Source organism: Channa argus, chromosome 17 (genome assembly GCF_033026475.1).
Source record: "Channa argus isolate prfri chromosome 17, Channa argus male v1.0, whole genome shotgun sequence".
Lineage (NCBI taxonomy): Eukaryota > Metazoa > Chordata > Actinopteri > Anabantiformes > Channidae > Channa > Channa argus.
In genome coordinates, this window is record NC_090213.1 from 9,231,670 (window position 1) to 9,259,312 (window position 27,643).

A 27,643-nucleotide genomic window follows, 5' to 3' on the forward strand; every position below is an offset into this window, starting at 1 on the left:
ATACAATTGAAACAATGAAAAGAGTGGCAGATTTACCATTACAAATATTGAATAAATATGAAGCATTTGTTAATCATCTTAGTTCCAAAATGATACATGTAATTTTTAGTTCATAGAAGAAATTAGCATGTTCAAGGAACTGTGATTACCTAGAGCTTTCATGCACAATGCTGCGTACACTGAACCTCTTTTGTTTTGTGATTCTTTAAAAAAAAGTATTTTATTTTTCTTGAAATGCAAAATAAGATAATCACAAAAATCTTTAAATGTTAATATCAGGAAATTAAAATAGTGTTGGTGTAATAAGCCCTTAGTATTTATTTATGGCCGAAGTGGAAGATTGTAAATGCTGAAATACTGTATTTAAATTAGAATACTATAGTAGTATACTATATTCAAAATAATATATTCAGTTTTTACTTATAATATGGACTTATTGCACACTGTTGCAAGCTCCCAGCTTTCAAATGCACAGTAAGCCCTTTTTAGCAAATGAAAAATCTTCAGATCAGTGAGTTGAGACATTGCTGACACCATGCAATCACAAGCATTGCTGTGTTCCTTTCAGTTTTGAGATCAAAGATGAAAATGTTTTAAAATCTTTATAAGAAAATTAATTATTATTTAAAAATAGATATATTTCAAATGTGCTCACGGATGTATTGTTTTTTTCTCTTAGATGTTCTTTGCACTGTTTTTTTTTTGTTTTTTACTAAGACAAATGTTGGATTGAAGCACTTCTGGTATCTGGTATTTTTTTCTTGTGTGCTCTCGAGAGACTGCTCTGCGTTTTGTTGTTGTCTGCACTGGTTCTTGTTCTTATCTTGCATGATAGTACGGTGCAACTTTGCGCACACTCTTTGTAATTTTTTTTCTTGAAGCTCTGATGAGAGAACTGACGAGTGACAGTATGAAGATATGTCTCATGAGGTTAATCCCAGTTTCTGCACCATCTGTTTGTTTGGCACAGATAGGTGTTGTAAAGAGTAAGGTCTTAGAGGAGATTATTTTGTCATTAGTAATAATGATTAAACAAAGGAAAATATCTTAAAAAGAGACATTCTTTCTCTAAAAGCATTTAACAAGCCTGAGTCACTGTATTGTCTAAAGACTCTTTCCAGCCCAGTTGATGCAATAACAGAGTAAAAAATGCAAGAGGGCTATTTTTAGTGAACATTAAAATTTAAAAAGTGCAGGGTACTCTTTGGACTCTTTCTTCAGTTTCCTCCTAATCATTTTGTTTCACATTGTGTCAACAGTTTGCATTATGTAGAATGTTTTCATTGATTGCCGAGATCATACACACAAACACACAGGTAAATGTGCAGGTAAACGCACACACACACAAATAAACACACAATGTGTTGTTTTGTGTGTTGTATGTAGGTCATGGTGCCTCAAAATATTATTTTTTAGCTTTAAGTGCTTTAGAGTTGCATAAGCTTCTAATAGTTAAAGAAAGGAGCAAACAGTTGCGAAATCAAAGGCAAAAATATAAAATACTGAAAACTGATTCTAATATGACACAGAAGAATAATGTTGCATTTAATTCTTTTTGCTGTTGTCACTTTAATGTAGAGGTTGATTTCTTTTAGAAAAACAGGACATCATGCTCTAAGCAGCAGAGGAAGAAGGGGGCCAAGGAAAGAAATAAAGGATTAAAAGAGGACTGGAGAGTTTTCAGGATTCAGGAGGGTTCTAGATTATTCAGTTTTCATCCCACTGATGCTGAAAGCACAAAAATATAGGAATCTACCATCTAGTTCATGTAAGTGTTTGAGAAAGAGAGAGAGAGAGAGTGAGAGAGAACAGGTGTGTAGGGTATTTCATAAAGCCCTATTTAGCAAAGCCCCCAGAGCAGAACACGTAGAATATGTCAATGAATTATTGATCAATCCCAGGTTATTTTCTATCTTCCCCTTATTGTTTGGTTTTCTGTTTTGTGCAGTGGGTGATAAAGTTCAACAGGATGAAGACACAAAGGAAACATCACCCCACTCACAACACATATAGCACTATACAGTACATAACTTTTGAAACAGATGTTAGTAATAACGGCAACAAAAGAACGTTTTAAAACACATTCACCTATTTAAAAAAACACATTGTGTGAGGTTTTACAATTTGCCACAGTAGTGTATTGTTCTTCATTGAACAAATCAATTGGTCACAATGCCTGTGGGTGCACACCCATACAAAGAACTAAGCACATTTTAAGTAAGGGTTTAATAATAGTTTAATAAAGTTTTCCATCAATTGTAAATTAAAAAAAAAAATCTAAGTATCAATAATTCATCTGCGAAACCTACACACACAAATCCACAAGAGTGAAAGGGTAAAATATATAGTATTTGGACCAGCAAACATTAACAGCTTACCCAGAGTGTTGTATTGATGTTTGAATTTAATGTGCATTTAAGTTACAGACATTCGCAAAGTAGAAGTAGAATGCTTCAATGCTACATGGCAGCTGTTTATATTTGCTTGGTCACGGCAGTGACAAAGTGGTGAATGTCACAATGTCAGCGAAAATTGGTATTTACATACACGTACACATATTTTGGATATGTGTTTAACTATTGGAACTCAAGTTCAAGCTGGAAGTATAGCGGGCAACACGATCAATGTTTTTCTAATAACAGCAGTATTCTTGCTGATAAAAGCCCCTCAGCTGAGTCTGTATCCTACTGTACTGTGAGGGGCAAAGTTAATTTAAAAAATGGATCTGTGCAAAACACGGAGCCCAACTTTTCTTCCAGATGAATTTGTGTAATTGCTAAAATAGTGTTTTTAATGTCTGCAACATAATGTTGGATTATAAAAGGAATTTCTGATTTCTCATTTAGCAAAATGACATTTCCGCAGTTTTCTGCTGTTTTTTACATGGAGATCTGGTACGTTCTGTATCAAACTGGTACATACATTAGAGACATCTGAGATTTCAGATTACTGTAGCTGCTCCTGCCTCAGGTTCTAATCAATGGTGTGTCTCAATCATTTTAGAGACCTCCTTAAAGACACACTTAATCTTTTTTGTTGCATTATTTGAATAAACAGACAACAGATTTGAAATATAAAGCATTTCTCCCCTGAGAAAATTAGTGCTTTTAACTCTCCTTACATCACTGCCATTGCTGCTAGTTGGCGCAAAATGCATCCTGGGAAGTCCACAGAAATATCTTTCAAAGTATCCTCTGCAAATCAGACAGATTGAGACAGTGACTCTGCTATTAGTGGTTGAATGCTAAACTGGAGGCAAAAGTAAACTTTGATGCAATTTCATAGCCAGTTTGTCATCCACTGCTCCTTATTCCGCTGCTTGATGTGTGCATCCCAAGTATATATGTTCCTTGAGTTCTCTGCTTTTTAAATATGCAGTAGCTGGAATTGTAAACAACAGTGAGCTTGTTATCTGTACAAAGCTTGAATGAGCTTCAGTTCTGATTGAGGGTTTTTGTGTGTGTGTTTGATGTGCAGTGTTTAGATGATACTATTCAAGTGGCGAATAGTCACTGATGCATTTCTGGTCTCCTATTTCAGATCAAAGGAAAAAAAGGTAGGAGAAAACAATCTGGTTCTCAAGTTGCCATTACGTTGCGTTTTCTTGTAAAGTTTGACACTTTCTAACCTTCTAAAATACAGAGTTCTTTTGCATATCTTCATTTTGATAATTGGAAACCCCACTTGTGAACCGTCTCTGCTTTCTCACTGACATCTTTGAAGGTTACATATCATCGTTAATTCTCCATAGAGGGGTGGCTTGTTAAAAAAGTGCAACCTTTAAAGGTTCATTATTCATGGTTTAAGATTTTCTCATTTTGAATTCAGACATGGCCTCCTGCTGCAAGCAATTTTCTCTGATGTTTTTCCTTCCTTCATATTTTAACTCAGTTCAGCAAGGGAAAGGAATTGAGAGTAAAGGGAGTGAAAGACAAGTAGGTATAATATTTGATGGCTTTGTTTATTTACTTCCCTTTCTAATAACTTTCTTCTTTGCATTAGATGTCACTGTCCTTACTGAATAGAGTTTCATGGCCAACGTCCTAAATCAAAGAGAGATTGTCCTCACTAAAATTGACAGAATTGGATATATGTTCAGTAGCCTAAAGTCAGCTATGTACTGTAAGGCTCCCTGAATAGTACCATTGTTGCCATTATGTAAATAATATCTGCTCTTTCGGAAGTTTACATAAAAGTAGTGTGATGGAATAGAACTGGAGAAGACAATCTAATAAGATTGCTGCATGTTATCCCCCTTTCTCTTGCTCTGCTCATTTCCGGTCTGTATCCTGTCTAATGAAAGCACAGAGGTGTCAGACCTTATTGCCACCGTCTCATTAGGATTCTCATCTTCTATGGTGGTGTGTAGAGCCCCACCCCTTCTTTGTTTCCCTCTTCTTCTTCTCTTTGCATCTCCACCCTTCTACCTCCACCCCCCCCCACCACCACCCCCCCTCCCCCTCCCCCTCCCATTGCATTTCCGTCAAACTGTTGTCAGCCTGCTCGGTCTGTTCACCTACACTTGTAACCAGAGGAAGAACATGGAAATATAGTTTAAACTAAAAGCAGCTAGGGGTGGATTGTTTGTGACCTGATCACGTTGTGGAGCAGTGGTGACTTTTATGTGGTATGTATGGAAAAGTATTTCTTTTGGTGACTTGTGAATCTAGAGACAACAAACAGACGTAGCCCAGCTAAAATTATTTTAAGATTGAATAAATCGGCAATCTTTTCAGATGTAATGTTTCAGGAGCTGTAGTGTGAAAATGTTGCTGAATGTGTTGTCAAATTGGTTCTTTTTGTTCAACAGTTAGTCAGTCTGCACTGCATTAAACACATCTGGCATTTAGGGTCTTTTCCAAATCCAAGCATGGTCCATCACTTCAGAAATCCTTCCCATCAGCAGGACATGCCATCACATTGTGTAATAAATACGATGGAGGCTGGAAATCTAAAAAGCATATATTTAACCATTTTTTTTTTTTTATTGGATTTGGCTGGAAAAGCTTTTTAACTTTATTGATGAGGGGTTCTACGGTTGTTCTTTTTTGCCCCTATTAATCATATTTTACTTTTCAATGTCTCTTGGGACTTAGCAAATAACCTATCAGATAAAATGCCTACATGCATTTCCTTAAAACCATCCAGTTTTTCATATTCCTTGAAATGATGTAGAAAGTTAATGCTCGGGCAGCAGGGGTAAGATCAAAGGAGAAATTAAACTCTGATACACTCCACTCCGAATGCTTCAAGAAAATAAAGGAAAACGTTCCTATTCATTAATTTCCTGACATGTATCCATATCCGCAGCAAATTGGACACTCACACTCATTTTTAATTATTAAGACCCCTCATTTGTCGCCCCGCTGATGACATCACAAGCTCTTTGTTGTTGCGGTGATATGTGATCCAGATAATATCAATGTGGAGACACTGGATACTCTTGTGATTGAGGGTCTGGAGAATTAGTGGTGCTGGTGGTGATTGGGAGGGGGGGGTAATCCTACTGCAATTGAATGTTTAGCCAAGTTACAAAGTCCATGTCCATGATAAATGAATGTTAAGGTTTTGGGTTGCATTTTGATTATGTCCATGAGAAACCAGTAGTGTTTTCTACTGAAGTCAAGTTCAGCACTTAATTTGAATCACTCTGCCCTGAGGGTCTGAGTTATCAGTGCTAAGGAATTAATTTTAGGAGACGAGAACTCAGACTCAAGTTTACTTTCATGATATTCATTCCCTTTCCTCTCTTCCCCGTCTCTACTCCACCAGAGCGGGCAAGGGGGTTTTTTCAGCCATGAAGCTCGGAAAGATCAAGATCTCTAAGGACGATCACAAGAAAGGAGGTAAAACACACAAAACAAGGCCTGATTTACCTCATATTAACAATCTTATAATTATTTTATTTACTTGAATTTCTATTTAAACAAGAATTTGATCACAAAAGCAACAGCAAAAAATGGCCTACTCGCAGTCCACGCCTCCCACACAACACACCTCCAGCAAAACAAAATAGCCAAACATTAACTGTTAAACTACTCTGTGTGTAAATTTCATTTCCAAAAACTGAGGTCTAATTGATGTCAAGCCTTAAAAAAATCATACTGTAAAGAATCTAGCAGGGCATTAGTGAATTAATCATTATTTATTCACATCTAGGCTTAAATGCTGTGGAATTATGTAAGTATATAGAATATAGAAAGTACTTTTAAGCTTTAGTGTTAATTACTGCTTGAAAAATACTATACAAAGGATTACTAGCACTAATTGAAGTGTTAATATTTAATTGTTGTTTTGTTTGATTTCAATTGTCCAGATGAGCCAGCAATCCTGGACATGGAGGACCTGGACAGGAAGGCGATTCGTCTAGCTGGAACAATGGAACCAGACACCATATCTCTGGCCTCTGTCACCGCGGTCACCACTAATGTCTCCAATAAGAGGTCTTATAATCTGATACATACTGCACATATGATAGAATAGTGGAGTCAAATATGTATATTTGTATGCATGTTCACATGTACAGAGGAGATTAAGGCATGCAGCCTTTATGACTTCAGTAAGTCTATTGATGCCTCAGAATAATTTGAAAAATGAGAGTAATGTTATACTGGAATTTGTTTATGCCCCCGTTGTCTAACAGTGCATATAATGAGGGAGCACCAGTGAATGTCAGTCAACTGTACAATATTACGGATTGTGCTGTTTGCCTTCAGGTCAAAGCCAGATATCAAGATGGAGCCAAGCTCTGGACGACCAGTGGATTATCAGGTGTGTTTGTGGTTGTTTATAAGTGTTTTTCTATGCATTTGTAATTGTACAGGTTCTGTATATCTACAAATACAAGTGTATGCAGATTAATGGGTATGATGGGTATCACTGTGTATCTTCTGTCCACATGTGCTGAGACTGGTCTTAGATTGTCTTTGAACCATCCTCCTCCTAATTACTGTAAAGTTGCATGATTAATGAAAGTGGCATTGCTACTGGTTGCATCACACTTTGCAAAGAGTTAGTTTGTTTAATCTGATGTCTTTCTCCCATCAGATAAGCATCACAGTGATCGAGGCTCGGCAGCTGTTAGGCCTCAACATGGACCCTGTGGTGTGTGTGGAGATTGGAGATGACAAAAAGTACACATCTATGAAGGAGTCCACCAACTGCCCATACTACAATGAAGTGAGGCTTTTTAAAAAACATTGCACTACAAGAAAGCAATGATGGGGTTTTTCTGTAGTAAAAATGACTTTTTACTTCTGTATGTCAGCTTCACTTTGTCCCTCACATTCTTCATATATTGTTTTTCCAATATAAATACTTTTATTGCCAAGGCTGATACAATTTCTTAAGTAATGTGATATGCTAGTTGTGACAAACGGTGGTAAATTACATTCTGGCCAATACTGAGGTTCTTCTGAGCCTTGTTGTTGATGCAGATTGACAATAAAATTAAAATAACGTTAGCCAGTTAGATGACTGCTCAGCTTTCAAGGTAGCAAAAACACTGCAGGTATTTTTCCAGAGTTCCTTGTACTTTACATACATTACAGTGTACATCTGATGTCAGTATTTGAAAATGTTACTTCATAAACAGTTGGCTTGAATAATAATAAAAGAACAATTGTATTTTATTTTAGCAAATGTAGCTCATCAGCTTTCTGAGTGTGGGTGTTTCAACATTGGCTTTGTGCCGTTTTACTAATTTGGCTCACCCAGGAAGATTTTTTAGTTTATTGAACAGTGTCTTGCTCAAAGTAAATTGCAAAATAGAGTTTGCTCTTTTATGCTCTAATGTTCTAATATATACTGTTAACTTCAAAATACCAAAAGTTACACCTAGGCAGGTGGGGGAAGTGTTCATAAACACCAGAGAAACCTTCTTAATGGCAAATATTTGTCAGTAGTGATGAAAATGCATCCTGCATCGGGTGGAAGTGACTTACATTTGGGTGAAAAAGTTTGCATCCCCTTATTTGAAGTGTATAAGTGTTTTCATCAACGAAATATTTAATGCATAATGAGCTACTACAAATGTACTTTCGTCAGAAATTGTTATTATTTTTAATTATTTTATCAAGGGGGATCCAAACTTTTGAACTGATACTATTTAGATTTTTTGACCTAATTGTTTTTATACATTCCTTAACAGTATTTTTTCTTTAGATGACGAGGAAACATTTGTATTAAGTAAAAGCACGTTGTTTTTAAACTAGGTGTAGGCTTAGGTTTGCCCCCCCACCCCCCCATGCAGTTTCAGTGTTGCATCTTGGCTGTTACTCCTTGTCTTCTCTATCAACACAGCCTTTGGTTACATTTTGGCAAAGTACATCAGCCATTACCTGGTTAGTCTCTCATCTTTTAAATTTCACTGACTCAGTGATCAGTTATGTGCTGACTCTGTTCACATAAAAACAGTGTAGACTTTTTCTGAACAACTTCTGCTACCTGACATGAATTTGAAGAGATCATGTTCTTTAATTGAACTCTGTATTGATATTATCCAGTCCAACAGCAACACAAAAATTCATTTTAATGAGCATACTTTTTCTTTTCTCTGGCAGTATTTTGTCTTTGACTTCCACGTTCCTCCTCATGTCATGTTTGACAAGATCATCAAGCTCTCAGTAAGTAACGTGTAAACACAGAAGTACACACTATTGAACATTGATCTAAAAAACTACTTCTTCCTTTTGAAACATGTTTAGGTAAATGGTTGTGACATTTGTTTTTTACATTATTGAAATTTCGTACCTAAAAATTAAGATTAGAGTGATTTTAAAACCAACTTCCTACGTAATTGTACATTTTAATGAGACTAAATTGTGATTATGAAAATAATATAACTCCTTTTACTTTGTGGTATAAAGAAGCATAGATTTTACTGCAGCCTCAAGCTACAATGATGATATCGCTGATGAAGGCTTGAGTCACTAGTTATATATTCACAGAAACCAATGAATAACCTTCTGTCCCTACATAGCATTTATTTGGTGCATTTTCAGTGAACCCAATATGAGCTTTGTGTTAATGTTTTCTTCTCAATTCTGTCTAAACAGGTTATTCATTCTAAAAACCTTCTCCGGAGTGGAACTTTGGTTGGAACCTTCAAGATGGACGTTGGGACTGTTTATTCTCAGACTGGTAAAAGTGCTGAAGCTTTGATAACAATATAATAACTGCATGTGTAGTTCTAAATGTATCTCATTACAATTCATCTAAAAATTTAAATTATGAAATATCAATTGCACGAAAGCTGCCTGTTTGACAGTGGAAATACAGGAGAAAATTGATTAACCTAATTTAATGACAGACTGTCTGATTGATATCTATCTCAGAACACCAGTTCTACCATAAATGGGCCATGCTTTCTGATCCAGATGACATCACAGTGGGATGTAAAGGATATATAAAGTGTGATATTGCTGTTGTCGGCAAGGGGGACAACATTAAGACCCCACACAAGGCCAACGAGACGGATGAAGATGAAATAGAGGGGTAATGAGCTTGTACTGATGTACCTCTATCAGATGAATTTGAGTTGATGTTGTGGTCAAGTTTTTCATTTTAAAAGCCAAAGATCCATTACTATCTGTCTTCAGGAACCTTCTGCTTCCAGAGGGTATCCCAGCAGAGAGGCAGTGGGCAAGGTTTTATGTGAAGATCTATCGCGCTGAGGGTCTACCAAAAATGAACACTACCATCATGGCTAATGTGAAAAAAGCCTTCATAGGAGAAAATCGAGACCTGGTGGACCCCTATGTTCAAGTGCAGTTTGCTGGACAGAAAGTAACTCCCTGCACATCCTGCTCTCTGCTGTTGTTTGCCAGTTTCTAGCGGCTGTTCTCACTGTTCTCACTATCCTTAGGGATTATTGCTGCACATCTAAAATACACTGCGGGCTGGACTGTGCACACAGTCTTATATGAATTTATAAGACTTAAAAGTGCTCAAATAGATGATCTAATCTACATTGAATATCATTAAAGAGGAAAAATAGACATTTTTTTGTCTAGAAATTATTAAACTTTTACTCTTGTTTTATATATTGTAGCTTTTGCCCCATACAGTTGCAAATAAACAGTTCTGTTAGATTTACTTACTTATACATACAAGCATTAAAACAAGCGTACTGTACATCCATTTCACACATTGAACCCCTATAACATCAAAGCAATAATCAATAAACAAGAACAAAAAGATAAATGTCACATCCAACCAAACTTTTGTTGTTGAACCTTACCACTAGTTTGCTTTAAGTGTCTTTAAGTGAAATTTTGTCACAGTCAAAGTTTATAGTATGGTAATGCAGTGTTTTCCCATTTGTGGAGATTTAGCCAAAAAACTTAGCAAAAGGCCACAGCTACAGTGTGGTTAGCCCTGATCTTTAAGTCCTCAGGGACCACCCTGCACATAGCTCTGCAAGGGGTAGGATCAATAACTGCACCTCATCCTTAATTCCCCATATTGCCCTGTGGACAGGTCCATCATAGTGGATAGAGCTGTGGTTGCTTGGAAAACATTTCACACATTTTCAATTGTATTGTTATACAGTAGTTACACTACATGCCCATATTCGCAATGAAAATGTTATTAGAAGCTGAAATCATTCCATAATTTCCTAATACAGGCCTTTTTCTCTGAAAAATGCCTTGTTGTGTTTTAAAAAACCTTTTTTGCTAAGCCACAACAGAATTTGTTCACCGTGCCTTTGAATTTGACTTTTGCAGAGATGTACAAGTAACAATTACAGCAAGCAAAACCCATTCAGTACTATCATCATGTCTTATTTTACTGTAGACTTGAAAAAAGTAAACTTACTGTATCGCTTTAGCAATTCACATATGATCCTAACCAATGATTTTCCCAATGTCCCTGTTTTGCCTCTTTTAAAGCCCATGTTATTAAAGTAACAGTATATTCATCTTTGTAAGATGTAGCTCATCATATTGTCCTTTCCTGCTCTGTGAATTCAGTGTTATTCTTTCTCCAGGGGAAGACTTCTGTACAGAAAAGCAGTTATGAACCAATCTGGAATGAACAGGTCATCTTCACCGAGCTGTTCCCCCCACTTTGCAAACGTCTGAAGGTCCAAATACGAGACTCGGATAAGGTCAATGATGTCGCCATAGGGACCCACTTTATTGACCTACGCAAGATATCAAATGAAGGCGATAAAGGTAAGTCCCAACACACAGCGGGGTAGAAGCGGTTTGTCTTTTTACCAAGGATAAGCTGTCAGGTTTATTAATTAGTCCAACCTTCTTAACTATCTATTGTATTTAATAATTAGTTGTGCTAGATTTGTAAAATAATCCACAGGACAGGCCTGACCCCCTGTTAGTGGCTGAATCAATTTAATGACATTCAAATGACAATCAGCAATAATTTCATATATTACCACATATTTAAACAAGGTACTGTGTATGATTAATTGAAGGACATATAGCACATGAGAATTAACAAAAAACATTTTTGGTTGCTTTTTTTGCATGAAGTTTAAATTACAGTACAAAAAATTGCAAATGACAAAAAACTGTTTGTTTAGCGCAATGGTGCACTGGATGTATTGAATGTGAATATGTGTTGAAAGACCCAAAACAAATTGTCACTTACAGACCTTTCTTTGCTTTGTACCATCTGCAGGGTTCCTGCCCACCCTGGGACCAGCCTGGGTCAACATGTACGGTTCCACTCGTCAGTACACCCTGATGGATGAGCACCAGGACCTGAATGAAGGACTTGGAGAAGGTGTGTCCTTCAGAGCCCGTCTCCTACTTTCAATCGCTGTGGAGATTCTGGATACCACTTCACCTGAGATCCTGAGCTCCACTGAGGTTCAAGTGGAGACAATCTCCAACATCTCAGAGGTGACTTGGCTCTTTAACAGTTTGGTTAAATGTTTGGGTTTATTTTTTGTGTGTGTGTGTAATTTTTTCTGTTTAAAGTCATGATTTTGTAAAGTGGAAGTACTTGAGGAATAGAAAGCTATTTGACCTCTCTTGACACCACAATAAACAAGGTAATACCAAAATCCACAATTAAATTGGCATATACAGAGTTAAGTGCCCATTAGGGAAATCAGAAGCATTAGATGCGGTGCTTCAGGTCTAGCTTGCCGGCTGTTCGACCTCTTGGCCGTATAAACAGCTCTCCTGAGAGCATCTCTCATTCATGCCAGCACGAGTCTGTGCCACATGTGAAGTACATCACTGTGCTTTAAGATTGGAGGAAATAATACTATTTAAAGAAATTCTGTAAAGCTACATTACAGGACTTAAAGCTCAATCCAGATTGCTTTCATCTGATCATTTTGAGTAGATGTTTCAGATTCTTGCTTATAAGACACATGTATCCAACTCTAATCTGAACACAACTGGAGAACTAAACTGCTTGGATTCAAGTCACTTTAACATTTAATGTTTTGTTAAGATATTAAGTCACTTTATTGGATAAAAGATTATTAATTAAGTCTACCATATGTTGATTTAAAACATGGTGGTTGAGTGGTTAATGCTGCCACCTCACAGCTAGAAGGTTGCGGGTTTGTGTCCCCAGCCAGGTGGTGTGCATTTTGTCTCCATACTTGCGTGGGTACTCCAGCTTCATGCCACAGTCCTAAGGCGTGCATGTTAGGTTAATTGGTGACTCTCAATTGCCTGAAGATGTTAATGGTTGTGTGTCTGTGTATGTCTCTCTGTCTAGGGTGTACCCTTCTCTTGCCCTATGACAGCTGGGATAGGCTCCAGCCCCCCCATGACCCTACACAGGATATGTGATTAAGATGGTGGATGGATATGTTGATGTCCACTTAATTAGGACTACAGTACCCTTTAAATCGTAATCATGGGACATAAGGGGCTGTGACAATGTGTAAAAAATACTAGCCTAAGTAAACATTTTTTACATGGACAAGAATGCATCTGTGCCATTTTAGGCCAGAATTTTTATTGGCGCAGTTTTGTGTTTGTACATGTATTGTATTTGGGCCACAACTGGCTAAAACTGTATTGGCTGGGAAGAGTTTTGTTTATTGGTTGCAAACATTATTTTTAAAGTGCTACTGAGAAGGATTAATGCCTAATACCAGCCACATGATAAATTGAATAAACTTCATAGAGCAAAGCATGTGGTGGAAATTAGTGCACTTACAATAATTGGCTCAGTAAGTCAGAGAAGAGACAGATACATTTTATGTTTGTAGTTAATTTTGAAGAAACAGCTCCTGTGGTAATTCTGCTACACGCTACTGCATTATACATTAAAATGAATGCAGCTCTGAGTCCAATAAAATGTTCTAATGTCTCTATTTCCCTTCTCCTCCCTCCATCAGAGTGCCACAGGGAAAATGGAGGAGTTCTTCCTCTTTGGTTCCTTTCTGGAGGCCACAATGATTGACAGAAAGATTGGTGACAAAGCGATTAGTTTTGAAATCACAATAGGTAAACAAAACCCTCCTAATCCTGTTAATAATAACCTCCACCCCACAAATTAAAAGTATTAACTTAACAACCTGGTACATGCTCTGCTATGTAACAGGTAACTATGGGAACCAGATAGATGGCGTAAGCAAGCCTTCATCGACAAAGAAGAAAAAGAAAGACAGCGAGAGTGAACAGGAGGAGAATGAGCTCATCCAGAACTCCAGTGAGGATGAAGCAGACGAGGACGGGGACCTGGTCTCAGTCTCTTCCACTCCTCTCATGAAGCCTTTCATCACCGATAGGTCAGAGGTTGAGGGTCACAGGATTGTTAAATTACTTTCGTTGAAAAAATAAATAATAAACTATAAGGCAATATTAATAAACTAGAAACTAGAAAAACTAAAATTAGTGCTTTACATATCAACAACTTCAGCAGACTTTTTGCTGTGGTATTTTAATGATAACTTTTAAAATTACTTTTACAAGTCTTTCCTTAAATTTTCCAGAGTTATTTCTGTATTGAATATGACAGGTTGTGGTTGCTTGATATTGTTTTCTATATAACAGGAACTACTTCCATCTTCCCTACTTTGAAAAGAAGCCATGTGTCTACATTAAAAGCTGGTGGCAAGACCAAAGAAGACGACTCTACAACTCCAACATGATGGACAAAATTGCTGACAAACTGGTGTGTATTCTTTTTTTTTCCTACATGTGGAAACTAAAGGTGACTGGATTGGTTATAGGTTACCTCTGATGTGCTTTAAATAAAAAGTGATGATATAGGATAAGAATCACTTGCATTAAGGCACAAAACAATTGACAGAACAAAATAATTAAAAAAAATTAATATATCAAAAATAATAGTGATCAGGCTGATTGGGGGCCCGGTGACTCACTGGTAGAGCATTGGGTTGGGATGCAGGTTCGAATCCCAATGCACCAGGCTTGGCCCCATGCAATGACCAAGGGCAACCTTGGTGCAGGTCCCGAGTCCAGATAAAACTGAGAGGGTCGCAGCAGGAGTGGCATCTGGTGTAAAAACTCAGACCAAAATCAACATGCAGAACACGTTCCGCTGTGGGGACCCCTGAAGGGACAGGCAAAAAGCTGCTGATTTTTAGTAATATAAGCTGATTCAAGTTATCAAACATATTTACATTTACAATATATAGTATGTGTCTTGATTTACCGTAAATTTACAAAAAACGCTAGTACACGTTATATTGTATAGGTGCTAGAGGTGACAGCATTCTTGTTGTTAAAGCAAAATCATCAATAATGTAATATAAAAATATTTAGTTTGAAGTCCACATTTCAGAATTTAAAGTTATATGGTAAACTTGTAACATAATTTTTTGTCCTTATGTGAGTGTTATATTGTAATTTATACTGAATTATTGATTTGTATTATATTATTAGTGATTGGTTACATTGTAACTACCTTTTTAATGCTAATTGAGGCAAAATTATGACTAGCTAGTTGAATCTATAACAATGCATCATATTTTCTGAATTTGTAAAATAGCCCTAGTCGTAATCAAAGCTGTCTCTAAAATCTAGTGGAGTACAAAGTACTGTAAAACACTTAACCTTAAGTACAATTACAATTCTGCTGAAGGTTAATGCTTCAGTAAATATACTAACATATTGTACAGCCACTGGTATGTGTAGACAACTTGTCTTATGCTAAGCTCCAGTAATGTTTTTGTATCTTGACAGGAAGAGGGTTTAAATGATGTTCAGGAGATCATGAAGACGGAAAAGGCCTTTCCAGAACGCAGACTCAGAGGAGTGCTGGAGGAGCTTAGTGTCGGCTGCAGGCAAGCTGCGTACATAATAATATCAATTTGTCTTGTGACTCAGTGGTCACCTTATAATGACAGTGCTAAAACAATTAGAAGTCCTTAAATTTTGTGATACCTAAAAGCCATTTTTATGTTTATTGTTGTTGTTTTTTCCATTACAAACTATTGGCCTCTGCAATTTTCATCAACCTGTAAGAGTGTAGCAGCTCTCTACAATAAAAACAGCCATTGTCTTCGTTCTAAGGATAGGGAGCAGCACTCATGTTTCAACCATTGTATTTTCTGGTTATTTCCAGTCGGTTTGTGACTCTGGCTAACAAGGATGTGAACCAGGCAGGCAGAACCAAACTGGATCGAGAAAGGCTCAAGTCCTGCATGAGAGAGATGGTATGATGTATGGTTCTCAAAAACAGATACTGAGAGAGAGAGATACTATCTGTACTTATCAATGTGACAGCTGTATACAGTAGTAAGTCCTTATAAAGACTATGCATTGAAATTAAAACTGAATTTATTAGGCATTTCTTTTATAATTTTGTGCTCTCTCATTCTCATAATTGTTTCTAATGTCCCAATTGAATTACAACAGAATTAAGGAAAGAGGAAATGCAACAAGAATAAAAATGGTCCGTGTGACGTTAAGTGTGATTTAGAAGTGCCTTAAAAAGAGAAGATTATATTATGAATAATATTCAGTACTTGATCTGATATCTAAGTCCATGGTGCTTGTGTATTGTACAGGAGTATGTGTATTTCCTCTAAAAATGAAAACAGAGACTATATTGCACACTCGCATGTAGCTGCACTACACAAGTCTTTGTCAGGGACTATTAGAACGAAAGTGCAAAACTATTGCAGGAGAACACAAGAAGAGGAAAAACATTTATGGCTGTAAGAAAAAGAACTAGAGGCAAAAGTCATGGTATAGAGTCCTTTGAAAGCAAAACATTATAAAGAAGATCCACTTACTGCATACTTTTAATTAAACTGAATGTAAAAAGAAGTTAAGTCTTGCGTGTGTACAGTAAGTGTGTTTATAAAAGTGAGATACAGTGTTCTGTTATTTTTCACCACCACACACTGTCCTCCTGCAGGACAGCATGGGCCAGCAGGCCAAGCAGATCCGCACTCAAGTAAAGAAAAACACCGTCAGAGACAAACTTAAGCTGGCTCAGCATTTCTTGCAGAAGCTACGTTTCCTTGCTGATGAGGTACAGATCCAATTTTCTCTAACTGAATTCACAATTCTGCTTATAGGTACAGAATAAAAACTGTTCAGAGTATACGAATACAGAACTGAGAAAAAGAACTAGAAGTCACGAACACATCCCTTGTATTAATCTTTTTCAGCCTCAGCACAGCATTCCAGATGTTTTCATCTGGATGATGACCAACAACAAGCGCATTGCTTATGCCCGTATTCCCTCCAAAGACATCCTGTACTCTATAGTTGATGAGGAAACTGGCAAAGACTGTGGTAAAGTTAAAGCTGTCTTTCTCAAGGTATGATTATTTCTTCCTGCTCCTTTCCTACTCAGCCTGTCACATTAAAGACACATAAAGGATATTGAATAGAAAGTATTCCTTGCAATGTAGTTGTGGGCTGAGCAGTTGCAGGAAACAATTCAGATTTTCTTATTATTTTACTATGACGAGTCACGATAGTCAAGAAACCATATTGTGGTGTGTTATAGCTATGGATTGGACCATATTGCAGTATTGTCTTTATAATGCTTAATGACGTACTTGTGGTGAGAATAACAAAGAGAGGACACAGTATACTGCCGTTCAAGCCACACAGCAAGTTATCTTGCCAACTAGAGTAGATTTGTGTTTTGCACAAGTTTGTCTCTCTTTGACCACAGCTACCTGGTAAGAAGGGGTTTGGCCCTGCTGGCTGGACTGTTCAAGCTAAGCTGGAGTTGTATCTGTGGCTGGGTCTCAACAAGCAAAAGAAGGACTTTCTCAGTGGTCTGCCTAATGGTTTTGAAGAAATCAAAGCTACTAAAATGGGTCCAGGTCTTCACACTCTCCCCCCTGTCAGCCTTGTCTACAATAGTAAGTACTTACATGTCTGAGAACTGATCCAGAGTCACATCAGCTCTGTAAGTAGCAGCCAACATGTCATCACTTCTCATATTGTAACTATAATTGAAGCGATAACAATTATTGAGGTGCAGTGGAGCAAGTAGACCCCATGCAGGTTTTGCAGTTACTTCTTTTCATTTAGCTTTTTTCACCACGCGTTAGATTTTCTCTATATTTTCCATTAAATTTAAACACTGAAATTCATTAGAGGCAAAAGAAGAACTAATTTAGGAGCAGGCATTTTACTTCCAATGGCTGCTTTTTCTTTCCACTTTTCTAGCTTTAATGTGTGTATGCATACATGTGTGTCCAACAGTGAAGCAGGTGTTTCAGCTGAGAGCACACATGTACCAGGCCCGCAGTCTGTTTGCTGCTGACAGCAGTGGCCTCTCAGACCCTTTTGCTCGAGTATTCTTCTCCACACACAGCCAGGTTACTGAGGTAAGACCATGTGTGTGTGCAAGTGTAATATACGTGACATATAAATGAATCAGAGAAAATGGCTTTGTATCGAAAACTTTTAAATTTAGTTAATATGTGTGCACTTCAGGTTCTGAGTGAGACTCTGTGTCCTACATGGGATCAGCTGTTGGTATTTGATGATGTGGAGCTGTTTGGGGAGGCCAGCGAACTGAGGGACGACCCGCCCATCATTGTAGTTGAAATTTATGACCAGGACACTGTGGTAGGATCCTCCTCTACGTGAATGGATGCATCATAGAGGAACTACTTGTTAAACAGATTGAAAGGAGTTAGTTTCTACTAATACAACTAAATGTGCTTTGCTTCTCCATCCCTTCTGTTTGACTGTATGTCCACCTCTGTCTCACTACACCTTGGCTATCTCTGACCTGGCTCCTGCTGCCCTGCTATGTAATAACTAACAGAGTGTGAAAGCATTACTATCTTAAAGCTTGTGCATAATAAGGCATTCTCATTCTAACTGGTAGCATGAATTGTTTGCTTCACCTACTCGCTGATGAGCAGTGAGATAGAAAAGCCTGCATTTAGTACACTTCCTTTTTTTCATTTGTAACAACATTAGCTGCAACATCAGGGATTGATGTGAGAGTACCAGTGGTGTAACAGCAGTAACAGTAACAGTAGTAACAGTACAGAAAATCTTCAATGTACTTGAATGAAAGAAATGTGAAAAAACTTTTAGAAAACACAAAAATCTCAATTTGAAATTTTGTTCTATTATGTTCAGTGTTTCTCATGTTTTATATTGTTAGAAACGACTGGATTCATGTTGTTTCACAAGCTTTTTCTTTTTATACTGCACAATTTTATCCTTTAACCATCTTGACCAATACTGACACCAAATGGGCATCTTGGAAACTGCACCTCCCACACTTCTCTCTAACGTTATTTTAACATTAGAAAGGAGAATCTAACTCCCTTCCCTTGTCCCCTCACTGTCTCAACTGCCTGCTATCACTATGTGGTGTTCAGGGTAAGGCAGAGTTCATAGGTCGGACCTTTGCTAAGCCCACCATCAAGATGTGTGATGAGCATTACGGCCCTCCAAGGTTCCCGCCCCAGCTGGAATACTACCAGATTTACAGAGGGAACTGTACTGCTGGAGAACTGCTGGCTGCCTTTGAGCTGCTGCAGGTAAAATAATTACTCACTTAGTATTTTTACATTCTCGTTTCTCCTTGTTCCCTCTTCCACTGTTCTTGCCCTCACTTTCTATTCACTACATATTCATTTTTCGGCATATAACCTCTAAATATCCATTTCCCCTGTCTTTTTCTCCTTCCCGTGCCTGTTCCTACTGCCTACAGATTCCTTTTGATTCAGAGGAGGTTAGGCGAGCTCTGATCGCTGTCCATAACTTTGCTGTTCCTCAAATACAGGTGCTCTTCTCATTCTCTCTTTTCATCTCACTCTAACTCTTCGGCTACATCAGTGTTTGTACTGCAGTTACTGTCCTGATTCTCCACCAACACAACATTTATTGTACAGTAATTAATTAATACACACATTGAGTTGGTAGGAAACAAATGTGATACTGTGCGAGCTATTACTCGATCTACTTCCCATCTCTATGGCCTAAATAGGTTGGTCAAGGAGGCAAGGCTGACCTTCCTCCCCTTGAAGGACCAACTGACTCAGAGCGTGGACCCATCCTCCCTGTGCCTTTAGGCATCCGACCTGTCTTGAGCCGTTACCGCATAGAGGTGAGATTTTACCCACCTGCTCTAAAGCTCGAATGATCCTTTTTGCTCGCTATTGCACTGCTTTTTTTTTCTGTTTCAGGTTTTGTTCTGGGGTTTAAGAGACTTAAAGAGGATTAACTTGGCTCAGGTGGATCGGCCTCGTGTTGATATAGAGTGTGCTGGCAGAGGTGTGCAGTCTGCCCTCATCCAGAACTATAAGAAAAACCCCAACTTCAACACACTGGTGAAATGGTTTGAGGTGGTGAGTGCAACTGTCAACATTTAAATTGGAAACAATGAAAATTTTGAATTTCAAACATTACATGCACTTCCTGATTATAAACATTAAAGTCTGTTTAATCTTGGCTTCAGGACCTTCCAGAAAATGAGCTCCTCCACCCTCCTCTCAACATCCGGGTGGTTGACTGCAGAGCCTTTGGCCGCTTTATCCTGGTGGGGTCCCACGCTGTCACCAGCCTGAGACATTTCATCTACAGTGCGCCAGATAAGAACTCCAACAACTGGGCCAGCGCAGGTACTGACAGGATTATATTCACTACAGGAGTCTAATAATTGTAGATGTGTGTGGGTTTGGAATAGCACTGCGTTTCTGTTGCCAAAGAAAAATTGGAGCTGCATTAAGACCTCTATTAAAGAGAGAGCTTATTGCTGTTATAAATGCCAAAACACAGCAAGAGTTTTTGAGAACAAATGCAGCAAAATGATACAGACATAAGGCCATTCATTATTAATTAATGACAGGAACCTGCAGTGTGCGTGTGGTGTTTGTTTAAATGTGTTACTAAAAGCTCTGTGTTTCAATTTCCATGTGTTTAAAACATTCGAATTTAAAACGATTACCAAAGCAGCTTTACTTTTAGCTTTTTATCGCCAGGTTTTCTCTATTCATACAGTATAAAGGGTTGTAACTGCAATCATTTGTAGACTCTGTTTTAACGCTTTCTAAAGGCCAGTGTCTGGGGCTTTTTAAAGGTCTAGACAAGCACAACATTGGATATATCTAAGAAGGATAAACAAATTACATTTAATTATATTGGGTCAAGCTCTGGTCACTAAAGAATGAAATGTCATTCTTTATTAACTTTGCTGATTTCTGTGCTTGCTTTCTGCTTTGACTGCCTTTCCTATCTGTATCCTCCTTCCTTCTCTTACCTTTTTCTCCATGTTGCATGTCCTCGACTGTCCTGTCCTCTCCTGCCACCTGCTGCTGTGCTGCTTTGCCTCTCGGCCTCACTCCAGCTAAGCTAATGAATGGCTACATGGTCCTCACCAATGGCAGCTTTCAGCCTCGCTGCTCACCCAGCCTTTCCTCCCACACCCCCTCTCGTCCTGCAGGTGACATCATCGTCAATGTGGATACAGACCCTCTGATTCGAAAGATGGACACAGTTGTCAAGTTAGATGCTGTAAGGTTTTATTTGCATTTCTACAGAGTAAAGTATAAAGTGTGCGTGTTTTTATACATGTACATGGTAGGAGTAGCACCACAGCTTTATGTCCAGTCCTTTTTATCTGCATGTGCCGCTCCTACCTGCATCATCCATTGTGTGTATTAACCCTTGTGTTGTTTTACTGTATGTAACGTCCTCCTATCATAGATGTCTGACGCTGTTGTAAAAGTTGACATGGTGAGTAGTGCTTCCTGTAGAAATCTAGAAGTAAATATATGTGCTGGAGTTCACTGGTGTCTCCTGAGTATGACTGAAGGTGCTGATCTTTGCTCTAATGTTTGTATTGCTTTAACAGACTGAGGAAGAGAGTGACAAAGAGAAGAAGAAGAAGAAAAAGAAAAAAAAGGGCGGAGTGGAGGAAGAGGATGAGACAGATGAGCGTGTGCTGGACTGGTGGTCCAAATATTTTGCTTCAATAGAGACCCTGAAGGAGGTTTGGTTGTTGCCTGTAGTCTAATTCTTTCCCTTCACATCTACAGATGTTTTACACAGCCTCACGTGATTGTCCTCAGTCTTGAAATCCTGTTAGACTTAAAAAAAATTCTCTGTCTCTGTTTTCCAGACCCTCAGAGCCCAGGAGGCAGCTCAGGCAGAGGCAGAAGAGAGGGAGGATCTGGAGATAGCAGCCGAGGTCACAGGTATTGAGCTCCACCAAATCAGCCAGGCTGCCTGCCAGCAAGCCTGTCTCTGGTTCCTTTTAAATTATTTTTGTTTTTTTAAACCTAGGGACACTCAATACTCAAGTCCTGTAGAGCCACTGTGAAGTTTATTTGTCTAACTCTCCCTGCCCTAACCACTGCTGATAACCTGGATGAGGTGTGTTCAGAATCTGGAAAATTATTTCTTAGTTGATGGTGGAGTAGAGGAAGACAAAGTCAATAGGTATCAGTCAATAGGTCCAGCTTCTGATTGACTAAACACCGGATCCAGGTTATCAGCAGTGGATAGCTGGAAAACAAGATGCAGCGTGTCAGTTACAGTCAAAATTAAAGTTCTGTGGGTAATTCACTAGTCTCAGTCAATGGCTCATCGTCAAGTACACAACTGAATGCCTGTTATGAAAAAATTAGCAACTGAGTGAACCCTTGAGAAAAAGCCCCTTGAGATATATGCTTTTTTTTAGATAAAAAGTTTTGTATGTGCTTCCTTTTCTTTATCTGTTTGTCTGGATCCAACCTCCATTTATACTTTGAGAATGGTAGATCATAATATTCATATTCATGTTCATTTCATACGTTACTGTGACCTCACAGCTCTGTATTACACATGAAAGTTGGCTCAGACAAAAACAGGAAATTAGTCTGTTTGTGCACCAACGTGCTAAAATGCAAAATAAACAATATTATCAAATTCATTTATAATATTATTAAGACATGCTACTTAATACATTTTAAATAATGTTTCTAATAGTGAACTATCAGCGTTTCATTGTTTTCCCTCTTAGGGATCAACTTCGTTCCACAATGGAAAGTAATGCTTCAGTTTCCTCTATAGTTAAATGTTTGTCTGCTCAGTGTGGTACTGTGTCATACTGTGAATGTGCTTTCTTTGCACCTGTAACCACACGCAGCAGTGATGCCACAGTGTCCCGGTGTATACACCTATATATATAAAATGATTTCAGTAATACTCATTCCTCTGATAAACAGACCTGTCAGCTTTCATGTTAAGTGCCTTGTAAGTGCTGTGTGCAACACCTCTTCATGACTCCAACCCTACTTTGTCCACCTCCACCTCCACTCATCCACCAATCAGATATCAAACCTGATGACCTTCTTCTGAAAGGCTCCAAGACGAAGAGCAAAGACAAGAAGACGTTGAAAGATAAGAAGAAGGGTCAGGCTGCAGACTGCTCTGAGAAACGCCGGGTTAAAGCAAAAGTGGATGAGCTGGTGGTAAGTGTCATTTATACACAGACACAAATGTACAAATAATGGACAGACACACATGCTTGATGTATTTATTGACTGGTGCAGGTGTACAACAAGGAGCTGGAGAGTGAGTTTGGCATTTTCGAAGACTGGCTGCATACTTTTAACCTGTACAGAGGAAAAGCCGGGGACGATGATGAGCAGGCTATGGATGATGACAGAATCGTTGGGAGATTCAAAGTGAGAAAGCGCTTAGAAACAGGCCTACCCAAAATAATAGAGGAACAAGAAATAATTCGCACTTAAAACACAATTCTGCTGTAACCAGATGCATTCTGTGACACAGGGATCCTTATGTATGTACAAGTTACCACTTTCTGAGGAGATTACAAGGGAGGCAGGATTTGATCCTAATATGGGCATGTTCCAGAACATCCCACACAATGATCCAATCAACGTACTTGTCCGAGTCTATGTAGTGAGGGTGAGTAACCTTAATACAGTTTAAATCTACTATATATTACTGTTAAAATCCTAAAACATGCTATAAATATAGTTTTTTAAGCTCTCCTTTTTTTTTTTTTTTTTTGCTTTTTTAATTTGTTGTCCTCCACCTCAGGCTACAGATCTTCATCCTGCTGATATCAATGGTAAGGCTGATCCGTACATTGTCATCAAATTGGGAAAATCAGAGATTAAAGACAAAGAGAACTACATCTCTAAACAGCTCAATCCTGTATTTGGCAAGTAAGTTGAAACTGCATTTAATTCTAGTTTGCTGTCATGTAAATAGTTCAAGAGAAATGTCTAGATGTGGCTGAAATGTGTCAAGTGGAATGCAAAAGAAATTATCCAAATATTATTTGTATTTTCTTGATGATCAAAGATGTATACATTGTGGTAGTCAGTAGTGCATGTTGCCACTCTGCAATGAAGCCTAAGTCACAGCAATCAACAGTCATCAAAAATGTCCTTGTTCAGATCATTCGACATTGAGGCTACATTCCCGATGGAGTCCATGCTAACAGTGTCTGTGTACGACTGGGATTTGGTCGGCACTGATGACCTCATTGGAGAGACAAAGATTGATCTGGAGAATCGTTTCTACAGCAAATACAGAGCTACATGCGGCATTTCATCCACCTACTCTCTGTGAGCATTATTGTCTCTTGTTCTTTTTTGTTTTTGTTACTGGTTAAGTCATTGTGTCACCTTATGAAACTGTCCTGGCATTGTTGTTCTTAATACTCTTAATACCAATTTGACAGCAATTTGTATTCTACAGTATGTGAGTATTGTTCAGTGGCCTCCTTGTAATTTATTGTTGTCAGCCACGGATACAACATATGGCGAGACCCTATGAAACCCAGTCAGCTCCTGGCTAAGCTCTGCAAGGATGGCAAGATCGATGGACCTCATTATGGGCCTGGAGGCAAAGTCAAAGTTGGGAATCAGTTCTTCCATGGACCAACAGAGATTGAAGATGAGAATGGTACGGGTAAATGTCAATCCTGACATAGCAAAAACGTGTAATGCCTTTTTTATTTACAGTAGGCTATTATTTATACTACTATTACTACTATTTTTTTTGTTCCAACTCGGGTATTTTGATGTTTTACTTTGCTTTTTCCTCTTCTTCAATTTGTATCAAACCCTTAGGTCTGAAAAAGCAGACTGAGGAACATTTGGCCCTGACAGTGCTAAACCACTGGGAGGAGATCCCAAGGGTGGGGTGCAAGCTTGTCCCCGAGCACGTTGAGACCAGACCCCTGCTGAACCCTGACAAACCCGGCATTGAACAGGTAAGAAAGTGCCTCCTTGTCTTATATCATCTCATATCATCAGACACATCTGTTTAATAGTTGTTAAACTTAAGTCTTGTTTTAAAAGGGTCGTATTGAGATGTGGGTGGACATGTTTCCCATGGACATGCCTGCTCCTGGACCTGCGATTGACATATCACCACGGAAACCAAAGAGGTATGCTTTGTCTGGAGTAATTTAGAAAGATATACATATGGATGATGTTTTGTGATAATGAAAAAAAGCATCAAATCGATGGAATTTATTCTAATAAATTGTTTTTGAATTCAACAGCCTAAAGGTTTTCCCTTTTTTTTTAAACAGAATATTTAGTTTTATTCGCAGGTTGAAACTGGTGAGTTTGTCTGACTAGTTAGCTCTCTAATTACTGTCACAAGTCCAACTGTGTGTATGTGTTCCTCCCCCCCTTTACCAGATATGAGCTCAGGGTGATTATTTGGAATACAGACGAAGTAATACTGGAGGACGATGATTACTTCACTGGGGAAAAGTCCAGTGACATATTTGTCAGGGGGTAGGTACAGTGGGACATGGTGATCAAGCCTTGTTCCCTGGGTGTGAGCTGTGTGTTTTTTGGTTTTTTTGGCAGTTAACCACCTTTTTTTTGTTTTGTTTCCATTTTTCTGTGTGCGTGTTTGTGTTGTTTGTCTTTGTGTCTGTGGTGGGTCTTCTGTCTGTCTTTCTGTCATCCTCTCTCTCTCCTCTCGGGTCGATGCTCTGCTGGTGTCTAGCTTTGAGCTTCGTGTTGTTATTTGGAACACTGATGACGTAATTCTAGAGGACGATGCTTTCATGACAGGAGAGAAGATGTCTGACATCTATGTCAGGGGGTAAACACACGATCCCATTGCATGGCTCGTACAACTACCTCCTTTCCTCTTCCTCGTAAAGACCGTGTATTATTTCTTTTTCCCACTTCCTGTTTCAACTCTCCATACAGTACACAGATTTGCTTGTCTCAGACTCTCGTATATGCACGCAGTAATGGAATGAAAAACAAATTCAGTCAAGACCAAACCACATAGACAACTTGTTTAGCACATTTATAACCATGCTGCATAGTTAATCTTACAAATTTACTAATGCTCTTAAGACCATAACATTCTGATAACATGTACAAGCTGAGACCTCAAGTTTGAAACAGCAGCAGATGTTACATGCCAAATGCTCAGAGGAACATCTGCAGTTCCATGATAAATGGGCAAACTCCCTCTGCCAAGAAAAAGTATATGATACCATCAAAAGCTCCAGGACAGCTACTACAAGACCCTTGTGCTGTGTTTTGACAGTATCAGATTGGCAGATTGGCAATGGAAATTATACAAACAAGAAGCCAATTTCAACTCAAGATGCTCAGTTTCCTCTAACATACATATATTTTTGGCCAAAGCACTAAAGAGAAGAATGTACTTTTACACTCATTACAGTGATTTTATGTTTTGCTGAATATTTGTGGTTTGGTCCTGTGGTGCAGATTTTTCACTGCAAATTACTTTACATAAAGACTTGCAATATTGCGAGGAAAAAATTACAAGATATTTGGACCCTCTTGCATGGTTGTGCACATGCAAATTATATGCATGCCCGAATGTCTCCAGCTCCAGTGTTACCGACATTGTCATGTTACAGCCTGGTCACACTACTAGACCTTCTTCATTGCAGACATTTTGATTTGTTTTACTGTAAAGTGCAGTTACAGTAGCCTCTTATGCAGTGAAACTGTCATGCACTCCACCATGACAAAGGATGTCATGTATTTCTAATCTGGGGACATATTTTAACTGTATGTATCACAAACTGTAAACTTTTTGAGAGTGATGCTTGTGTACTGTAATAACGTACAAAACACATTTCTGGATTAACACATCTTTCCAATCAGGATGTGCATGACTAAATTTGTTAAATGGATTTAAATGAATCTGAATGGAAGGTGGAAGAAATATTTGCATGGTGGTCATGTTAGAGCAGTGTGACAGCATATTAAGCATAAATGACTCCTATCGATGCAGCAAACAGTACATAATACATTTTAATGCAGCTATAACAATTTAATTACACGTGTGCTTTTCTTTTCATCCTTTGTAAAAAGTCTATAATTAAAAAGGCCTGTAAGGTTTCTGACATAATTGCATCACAGTTTTCAGAGCCCCCTCATACCTGCATCTTTAACCAAACTCACTGTTCCTTCAGCTAACATCGTGTCACTTCAGCACATTACTGTAACACACAGGGTACCATCTGCAAACAACCCTATAAACATGTGGAGGATACTGAACTATTTTAGAAATGCTTGATGTCTTTTAGATTGTAGTGGCAGATTCTGTCATTTATCAGCAGTAAAGGTCGAACATCTGAGGTGGTTTCTGATTGATCCAGTGCTGTGATACAGCAGAGATGATTCAGTTGTCGGGTCACATGAGATCAGGCATGACAGACAGTGTGTCCTCCCCATAGCCAAACTAAAGCTAACCCATTCAACCCGAATCCCAGTCTTAAATACTCCAGTGCATCTCAGTTACCAAATAACACAGCAGTTACGATATTGTTTTCTTATATTTTTGTGTTTTTATTGCTGTGTTTTCAGTACTGAGAATGCACATTCTCCCCCACCCCTCCTGATTATATGAAGTCAACCTCACTCAACTGTAAATGAAAGAGCTTCAGACCGACCTCACATGCTTCATACCTCTGCTCTTTGCTTCCGGGCAATAAATACAAATAAATGAAACAATCACGATTATTGTCATTTTAGCTTGTGTGCATGGCTTTGAAAATAGTGTGAAGCTCCAACATCAAATCAGATTTTTATGGATCAAGTAACAACAGTTTAAACAATATCACACGCATGAATATGAATCTGATTTTTTGGGGGGAGCCACACAATGTGTTTTAATTTTGACCTATTAGCATCATCTCTCTTGTTAGCAGACTACTACGTTTAACATCAATCAACCAAATTAATGTACAGTAACTAACAGACACTAAGACTGTAAAG

At 38.3% G+C, this 27,643-nt stretch overlaps 1 protein-coding gene across 18 annotated transcripts in view; it reads left to right on the plus strand.

Annotated features, from left to right (window-relative positions):
• otofa (otoferlin a) overlaps positions 1–27,643 on the plus strand; it is a 61,021-nt gene that overhangs the window by 28,653 nt on the left and 4,725 nt on the right. For 3 of the 18 annotated variants that reach the window (XM_067482448.1, XM_067482449.1, XM_067482461.1), the window contains 39 exons: positions 5,773–5,846; positions 6,317–6,443; positions 6,717–6,771; positions 7,048–7,179; positions 8,562–8,624; positions 9,057–9,141; positions 9,336–9,495; positions 9,600–9,786; positions 10,991–11,177; positions 11,644–11,867; positions 13,331–13,439; positions 13,537–13,723; positions 13,989–14,109; positions 15,144–15,244; positions 15,526–15,616; positions 16,324–16,440; positions 16,580–16,732; positions 17,095–17,287; positions 17,634–17,758; positions 17,868–18,002; positions 18,773–18,934; positions 19,108–19,179; positions 19,384–19,503; positions 19,583–19,744; positions 19,855–20,017; positions 20,743–20,909; positions 21,102–21,131; positions 21,250–21,387; positions 21,517–21,592; positions 22,710–22,849; positions 22,931–23,065; positions 23,172–23,309; positions 23,445–23,572; positions 23,807–23,977; positions 24,157–24,317; positions 24,485–24,627; positions 24,716–24,804; positions 25,064–25,162; positions 25,380–25,478. In XM_067482448.1, the coding sequence (XP_067338549.1) occupies positions 5,773–5,846; positions 6,317–6,443; positions 6,717–6,771; positions 7,048–7,179; positions 8,562–8,624; positions 9,057–9,141; positions 9,336–9,495; positions 9,600–9,786; positions 10,991–11,177; positions 11,644–11,867; positions 13,331–13,439; positions 13,537–13,723; positions 13,989–14,109; positions 15,144–15,244; positions 15,526–15,616; positions 16,324–16,440; positions 16,580–16,732; positions 17,095–17,287; positions 17,634–17,758; positions 17,868–18,002; positions 18,773–18,934; positions 19,108–19,179; positions 19,384–19,503; positions 19,583–19,744; positions 19,855–20,017; positions 20,743–20,909; positions 21,102–21,131; positions 21,250–21,387; positions 21,517–21,592; positions 22,710–22,849; positions 22,931–23,065; positions 23,172–23,309; positions 23,445–23,572; positions 23,807–23,977; positions 24,157–24,317; positions 24,485–24,627; positions 24,716–24,804; positions 25,064–25,162; positions 25,380–25,478 (5,019 nt within the window). The remainder of the gene's footprint in view (positions 1–5,772; positions 5,847–6,316; positions 6,444–6,716; positions 6,772–7,047; positions 7,180–8,561; positions 8,625–9,056; positions 9,142–9,335; positions 9,496–9,599; positions 9,787–10,990; positions 11,178–11,643; positions 11,868–13,330; positions 13,440–13,536; positions 13,724–13,988; positions 14,110–15,143; positions 15,245–15,525; positions 15,617–16,323; positions 16,441–16,579; positions 16,733–17,094; positions 17,288–17,633; positions 17,759–17,867; positions 18,003–18,772; positions 18,935–19,107; positions 19,180–19,383; positions 19,504–19,582; positions 19,745–19,854; positions 20,018–20,742; positions 20,910–21,101; positions 21,132–21,249; positions 21,388–21,516; positions 21,593–22,709; positions 22,850–22,930; positions 23,066–23,171; positions 23,310–23,444; positions 23,573–23,806; positions 23,978–24,156; positions 24,318–24,484; positions 24,628–24,715; positions 24,805–25,063; positions 25,163–25,379; positions 25,479–27,643) is intronic. The other 15 variants (XM_067482456.1, XM_067482457.1, XM_067482454.1 and 12 more) reach the window with 11 other exon arrangements.